This window comes from Muscardinus avellanarius (assembly GCF_963383645.1).
Source record: "Muscardinus avellanarius genome assembly, chromosome: 10".
NCBI classification, from domain to species: domain Eukaryota; kingdom Metazoa; phylum Chordata; class Mammalia; order Rodentia; family Gliridae; genus Muscardinus; species Muscardinus avellanarius.
The window spans coordinates 55,140,244-55,148,518 of NC_137796.1; the positions used below are offsets into that span (position 1 = coordinate 55,140,244).

General features: G+C 46.3%; 1 protein-coding gene across 1 annotated transcript; it reads left to right on the plus strand.

The window, feature by feature from the left end:
- Positions 1 to 548: 548 nt before the first annotated feature.
- Positions 549 to 909, plus strand: LOC308268076 (U6 snRNA-associated Sm-like protein LSm6; the record flags this gene model as incomplete). Its single annotated transcript, XM_080703121.1, has 1 exon — positions 549 to 909. The coding sequence occupies exon 1, from the start codon at positions 667 to 669 to the stop codon at positions 907 to 909; it is 243 nt and encodes an 80-aa protein (XP_080559247.1). The 5' UTR covers positions 549 to 666.
- Positions 910 to 8,275: the final 7,366 nt, after the last annotated feature.

Genomic DNA, 8,275 nt, shown 5'->3' on the forward strand with positions numbered 1-8,275 from the left:
GTTTGGGTGTATAGCCCGGAGCTAGAAAAGCCCCTGGGTTCTACCCTTAGTACCACACACACACACAAAATAAAAGTTTGTTTTATTTTGTTTTGTTTTGTTTTTTTGGTGGTACTGGAGGTGGAACCCAGAGGCTTTCTATCTCCGGGCTATACTCCCAGACCTATTTTATATTTTATTTGGAAACAGGGTCTTACTAAGTTGCTGAGAGCCTCACTTAAGTAGCTGAGGCTGGTTTCTAACCTGTGTGATCCTCCTGTTTCAGCCTCCCAAGCGCAGTGATTACAAGTGTGCACCACCACGCCCGGCAAAATTTGTTTTATTTTGAAACAGGGTCTCACTAAGTATGGTGTGGTACATTGGCCTCAAACCTGTGATCTTCTTGTATCAGCCTTGCAAGTAGTAGGATTACAGTTGTGCTCCACCACACCCAGTTTTCCCAGCTTTTACAAATAATTCTGGGCCTTGGCGGTTTCGGTTCTGGCAGCGCTGGTTCACGGAGGCCGGGCTCGTGGGGCACCGGGAGTCGGGGCTGTGGATCCCTGCGGCGAAATGAGGAACCTGGGACCATGAGAGGTGGAATGATGGGTTACCCAAGCCACATAGCTAATTAAGTAGCAGAGCTGGGATTAGAACTCAGGGTTCCTGCCTCCCAAGATTGTTAAAATGAGTCTGCGGAAGCAAACCCCTAGTGACTTCTTAAAGCAAATCATTGGATGGCCAGTTGTGGTAAAATTAAATTCTGGAGTGGATTATCGAGGGGTCCTGGCTTGCCTGGATGGCTACATGAACACAGCCCTGGAGCAGACAGAAGAATATGTAAACGGACACCTGAAGAATAAGTATGGGGGTGCGTTTATCCGAGGAAATAACGTGTTGTATATCAGCACACGGACGAGAAGGATGTGAGGCACCAAGGGAACACTGCCTCTCATAGCTGAATATGTTTTTTATAAATTTTTCTAATTTTTGCTTCTTTTGTGATAAAAGTATCCTCTTTTCATAATAGTTGGTGATTTTTCACTGACATATGAGTAAGACAAATAAATAAAATTGTGAATTGAATTGTAAAGCATTTTTCATATTTAAGTTCAGTTTTTTTAACCTCTGTATCAGTATAAGAGTGCTTAAAAAATTAAAAAAAAGGAAAAAAATAAAATAAAAATTATTCTTGCCGGGTGTTGTAGTGCACGCTTGTAATCCCAGCATTTGGGAGGCTGAGACCAGAGGATCATGGTTCGAGGATAGCCTCAGCTACTTAGTGAGGCCCTTTGCAACTCAGTGAGACCCTGTTTCAAAATAAAGAATAAAAAATAGGGCTGAGGGTGGAGCTCGTAGGTAGAATGCCCTCGGGGTTCCATCCCCAGGACTGCAAAATAAATAAATAAATAAATAAATATTATGCTTAAGTCAGGCATAATGGTGCTTGCCTGTAATCTCAGTATCTGGGAGGCTGAGATAGGAGGATTTCAGGTTCAAGGTCAGCCTCAGCAACTTAGTGAGGCCCTGTTTCAAAGTAAAAGAATAAAATAGGGCTGGGGTGTGTCTTAGGTGTAGAATGCCCCTGGGTTCCATCCCCAATACCATGCATACACACATGCACGCACGCGCGCACGCATGGCACACACACACACACACACACACACACACACACACACACACACACGGTTCAATGTTGAGCATCCACAGTTCCCTTCAGTGTCCAGCTCATCTGCTTGGCCAGCAGACACTAAGTGGCGTGTGTTCACTCCAGTGTTGACCCGTCTACGCCCAGCACACATCGAGACCCTCACTTCTAACTCAAGTGTGTTTCTCTGGTTTTCAGCAGCCTCTGTTCATCGCTTGAAGCACAGAACTTCAGCACGTCCCCTTCTGCCCTCCAGGTGTCGCGCGGTGGTCACTCCCGCGCCACGCGTGTCCGCTGAGAGATGCCACCCTGACACGGCAGTGCAGTGTTCTTGGCAGCTTCACTTTCTGTGCTGGAGATTTACATAAACACCCTTTTTTCTTTCACTGCTACTCATGGGGGTATCTGCAGGCCCTTGACATTTTCAAAGGTGTCTTCATCCTACAGAGCAGAGAGCAAACAGAACAACAGTGAGTGTTACATGTTGGGCTTGGTCCCGTGCGGTCACCGTGGGCGCCTGTGGCTTTGGCAGCAGGCTGCGCATGTGATCTTATTACCCTTCGTGGGCTTGTTGTGGGGGGGAATCTGGGCATTCAAGGAAAAGATGTTGCAGCCGAAGAGGGTTCAGAGGGTCTTTTTGCCGGCTAGACCATGTGCTGACATCTGGGTTTCGACTGTGTTCTGTCGCAGGAGGTCAGGTATGGGATCTCCCGCTTTGGGTATCAGGTTGACCCTCAAAAAAGTTTCAGGTTGGAGCATATGAGATTTCTAATTTCGGGGTTAGGGCTGACTAACCTATAATGGATTATTCACGGCTTACTTAATAATTTCCCTATTGTTGGACATCTGGGCTGTTTCCATTTTGGTAAATACTGCTGCAATGAATGTGTAGTTGCATTCAGTTTGTTTTGCATTTGTAGATATTTCCCCAGGCTATGTATCTGAAAGTGAAGAGGAGGAGTCAGTAGGACTCATGATAAATATTGCTAAATCCTTTTCCAAAAGTTGTCAGAATGATTTGTACTCCCATTGGCATAGGAGATGGGTGAGGGATTTTGAAACGGGGAATAAGCTGTTTCCCATTGTTTGGGCAAAGGTAGACATGAAGAACACCTTGGAAGATGGAACCTCCTGTTGGAGCCTGGCCTAGATGTTGCCTTTGATAAGGACCATTAAGATACCTTAATGGGTTGAACTGTCTTTGACAAAGATCAGGCCAAGTTAGGTATTTCAGGAAGGGGTGTTTGTGTGTGTGTGTGTGTGTGTGTGTGTGTGTGTGTGTGTGTGAGCTCAGTGGTAGTGCTTGCTTTGCAGGCACAAGGCCATGGGTTTGAACTCCAACATAGGGAGTGGGACACACACACACACACACACACACACACACACACACACACGCTGAGTTTCAAGGTCTCTAAATGAGAGTAGTCTCTAGGTGGGGCTGTTTCAGGGTATGCTGAGATCAGGCCATGGTTCAGGAGGGACCCAGAGGGCAGAAAGGGAAGGGCTCCCTGCTGCCCCCCCACCTGTCCTGGCATCAGGATACGCTGAGCGTGCTGAGCAGGGCTGGGGGTGTAGCCCAGTAGTGGAGTGCTCAGTTAGTATGTGTGCCGGTACTGGAACATTGCTTTGGTATTAATTTCAAAAATGTAAAAACAGCCAGGGCCTGGGTGCTGTGTTGCAGTGCAAAGGCGGCAGCTGTTACAGCGCCGAGCTCCCCTGCCTTTCCTTTGTCCTAATGATTAACCTACAGTAAAAGCCTTAGAATCAATTGAAGCCGTTAGCCCTAAAACTATATAGAGGCAATTAGTGCCTCTGTTTACCTTCTCGCCTCTATGACCCGGCCTGGGTGTAGGAAAGGTAAACTCCATGTGCTGCTTTGAAGCACCCCTAGTTGATGAGCAACCAATACCGCCCTATACAATAGAGGCGAAGGCCAGGTAGAGCCTTGACCCCGCACTCAGTAAGTGCGCTGTTCAGAGACAAAGAGTCAGAGACTAAGGAGTAAGTTACCAAGTTACCAGCCCACTGCCTTGGGAACGCTGATAAGAAGAGACCAATACAAAGTCTATATAAAGGCTGGGGATTGAGAGGGGGTCAGAATTCCGTTTTCGGGTTCTCCAGCGTGCGTACCAGCTGCCTTTTCCTTCTCTTCTCTATTTCCTACTGATTCTGCAATAAATATTTGTTAAAGCTGCACCAAGTTGCCTATTAGTTTTTAATTTTTCTATTTAACAAACTTTAGTTGAATAAGAAAAAGAACCCTCAACACCATTTAAACCATAACAGTATGTACAGGACTCTGGGTTCAGTCCCTTGCAATGCAACAGAAAGCTAAAAAGGAGCCTATAATCCCAGCACTTGGGAGGCTGAGACAGAGGACCACAGCTTCAAGGTCAGCCTCAGCAATATAGCCAGACCCTCAGCAACTTAGTGAGACCCTGTTTCAAAAAATAAAATAAAATAGGGCTGGGGATGTAGCTCATAGGTAGAACACCTTTGGGTTCAATCCCTGTTAGATGAATTCGGTTCTTATTTCAGATCCCCCCCCCATAAGCTAAGTCTCCTGAAAGGCCCTGGTCTGACCAGTTAAGCTACCATCCCCCTCTGACCGCACCTGGTCACTTACCTGGGAGACCTGCCCCCTCCTGGTGCCCTTGGCCAATCAGTGAAAGGGACATTCCCCACTGACCCCAAGCCAATTACCTGGCCGCATGACCCCCTCCCATGGGACTCTAGCCAATTAGTTCAAAGGGCATTTCTCCTGGCCTATGAGCCCCCAATCTGTAACCCCAAGCCCCTATATAACCCTGATCCCAGCACATGCTCTCTCTCTTCCCGGATTCTTTTTTCTTTCCCCCTCTGTCTGTCTGTCTGTCTGTCTGTCTGTCTGTCTGTGTCTGTCTCTCTCTCTTTCTCTCTCTCTCTTTCTTTCATACCGGCCCCTCCAATAAATCTCTTGGCTACAAGGTGGTCTCTGGTGTGATCAAACTTTGTCCTTTCAATCCCTACTACCAATCAACCAAGGAACAAAAAACGTGAATGGGGTGGCTGTCTGTCCCAAGGTCCTTTTTATGACTTCAGCAGCACCTGCTACAGTATCTGTGCTGTGTTATCTGAGTGCATGTCTAGCTTTTCACACTTCTCTGAAAACAACATGAAGATAGAAACTGTGTTTTTTATCTGGGTGTGTGTGTGTGTGTGTGTGTGTGTGTGTGTGTGTGTGTACACGTGGGATTGAACCCCGGGGGCATTCTACCTCTAAGCTACGCCTCCAGCCCTATTTTTTAATGTATTTGTTTTTGTTTTGAAACAGGGTCTCACTAGGTGGCTGAGAGTCTTGTTAAGTTTCTGAGGATAGTCTTGAACCTGTAAATCCTCCTGTCTTAGACTCCCAAGTACTGGGTGGTGTATGGCACCATGCCAGGCCCTGATTTTTTTTGTGTGTACTGGGGATGGAACCCAGGGGCATTCTACCTCTGAGTGACACCCCCAGCCCTATTTTTTATTCTTTATTTTGAAACAGGATCTCACTGAGTTGCAAAGGGCATCACTAAGTAGCTGAAGGTGGCTGTGAACCCGGATCTTCCTGTCTCAGCCTCCCAAATGCTGGGATTACAAGCGTGTGCCACCATGCCCGGCTCCTCTGATTACTTTTTTAAAGAATCTAGCAAGATCCTATTTACATTATAGGTACACAGCAAATATTGATTATACTAAAAACTTTCCCATGGGTCTCACATGGATTCCAGGAAATGTTTGCTATTATTTATTCACTCATACATTCATTCCATTCCTTAATAAGCATTTATTTTTTTCCAATTTTTTTATTGGTGCACTGTATTCATACATCATAATGGTATAAAGAAAATACTTTCGTAGACATACATGCACACATCGCCCAGTTAGCCCCTACCTGATCCCCACCCCGTTCCCTCCCCATCCCTCCTTCCCATGCTTGGCTTAGTGGTTGACATCTAGTTTTATAGCAATTTATCCAATATTAACGATGATAATCTCACATAACAGTTTCATTTGTCAGATACCAAGCTTTTGATGTCTTTAAGATTACATTTCAATATTTCTTTTTGCTTTCTTTCTTACCAGAGGATATTTTTTTCTTTTTTTTTTTTTAGGTGAAACTATCATACATTTATTTATTTTTCAGAAAAAATCTATCCTGATATGGAATATGGACTCTAGATACCCAAAACAATCTCAAAGAAGAACAAAGCTAGTTAATAAGCATTTAGTTTCCTAATGTTGCGGGGGTGAAATGTGCGTGGTGTGTGTGTGGGGAGAAGTAATTCCCGCCCCCTCCCCCACCACCACACAAACAGACAAACAGAAAAACCGTGGATTCTTGTCCTAAGCTAAGAATAAGTATTCATCGCTTGGACAGCTGCTGAAGATTTAAAGAAGTTTATTAAAAAGATAGAAATATAGAGATAGTTACAGCCCTGTGCTGGAGCGGGGCACAGGGGGGCAATGCCAAAGAACTCCAGTTTACTGAGTGTTTTTATCCCAGCCCCTTTGGGGGTGTTCAGCCACCCGTGCCCCATTCCCTGCTGCTTCCAATAAACCTTTTACTCCCCTTCCTGAGGTCTGCCGGGGTTTTCTCTCAAGAAACCCCCATTTCATTGTGACTGACGAATAGACGGGGTGTTACAAGAACACACAGAGACTCTAACCCTAACACACCCTAACCCTAACCCAACCCCAACCCAACCCTAACATCATAGGACAACAGTGCTGAGGCTGTCCCTCCCTCCCTCCCTCCCTCCCTCCCTCCCTCCCTCCCTCCCTTCCTTTCTTCCTTCCTTTCTTCCTTCCCTCCTTCCCTCCTTTTTTGGTGCTAGGGATGGAACCCAAAGGTGCTCTACCACTGAGCTACATCCCCAGCCCTTTGATTTTTGATTCTGAGACAGGGTCTTGCTAAGTTCCTGAGGCCGGTCTCAAACCTGCCTCAGCCTCCTGAATAGTTGGAATTGTAGGTGTGAGCCACCATGCCTGGTTCTTTTCTTGTCCTCCCCTTTCTTGTTTGTTTTACAAGAGCTGAATTCTGAAGGAGGGGGAGAAATTAAGGGAAGAGCCTTCCAGGCAGAGGGAGCAGCATGTGCAAAGCCGGTGACAGGAGGCAGCACTGTATCCAGGGAGCTGCGGGAGGTGAGCCGCTCCTCGCGGAGGGTACAGAGGGACAGTGCTTGGAAGTGAGCAGGACCAGCTCATGAAGAGCCTGGTGCACAGGTTAAGGGGTTTTAATTTTATCCATAAGGTCACCGAGAACTTTGTCTAGATGTTAATTTAAGGCATGGGCACGGTCATTTTGTGTTTTAGGGGGATCAAATTCACTATCAAAGTATAGGACAGATTGAACCAAAGGACAGGAACTAAAATCAGGACAATTCAGTAGAGGAACTCTTGAGCAGGGTGGGCGAGGGAGCTGAGACCGCTGCTTCCTTCTCTGGATATTCTCTTCTGTCTTCAGGGGTCACCGCTCTAGTACCTGGCTGTCGGAAGACATTTAGACGCTGCTCAAGATGGCTCATTATCTCCCAAGCCCAGCATGCCTTCTGACACGTGGAGATGGTGGATGCCCACTGGCCAAGCCCTGAGGCTGTGGCTCCTGCTAGTGCTTACTGGGCACTATTTGAAAGGAAGGTGGGAGCTGAGTGTGGCAAAGGAAGGAAGAAAGAAAGAAAGGAAGGAAGGAAAACACCTGGGTACCTTTTTCCTGTGCTCACAAGCCAAGAAAAATTGCTCCAAATTGGAACTGACCTGGAATAGCTGGGAATAGTGGTGTATGCCTGTAATTCCAGTACTTGGGAGGCTGAGACAGGAGGACTGCAGGTTTCAGTCCAGCCTCAGCAAATTGGAGCCTGTTTCCAAATAAAACAGGGCTGAGGTGGAGGGCATAGCTCAGAGATAGAATGTCTCTGAGTTCAATCCCCAGTGTAAAATCAAACCAAACCAAACCAAACCAGTCAATCAACCAAACCAAACAAAAAAAGCAAACAAACAAACAAAACCCCACACTTGTCGGGGCCCACTCGGCTGGACCGAGATGGCACCCAGGCTTGTTGCCAGCGTGGACTCAAGATGGCGCCTAGGCTTGCAGCCAAGTCATGAGACTCACAAGATGGACGTCTCCTTGAGCATGCGCAGTGTGCCATGCTACGTGCCTGCAGAATGATCAGTGACGCCTACCACCAGCCTGCCTATTAGAAAGTCAGAAGTGTGCATGCCCTAGCTGTGGAAGCTTGGGGTTGGTAGGGAATAGAGGGAGGGATTATGATGCTGATATATATTGTGCTTGTTGTATGCATTGTCAGACATATTAAGAGAAGGAAGAAGAGACATATTAAGGATCCATTAAAGAAGAATTCATATTTCAGCTGAAGAGGTGTCTGTGTCGTTCTCTAAGCCCCTGCGGGTCGGAGTCTTAGGGGACGATACACACTGACCTGCAAGATCTATTTTGCACGGCCCTTCTCAAACCATCTATCTCCATAGACATTTTCCATCTTGTGAAGAGTTTTTGTTCTGAAGCCAACAGGGATTCTTTTAGGGTATGAAATGTACTTTTACTCACTTTTTTATTCCCTGGATTTATCATATGAATGACATATAATAGGCAGTGAAAGGTATTTT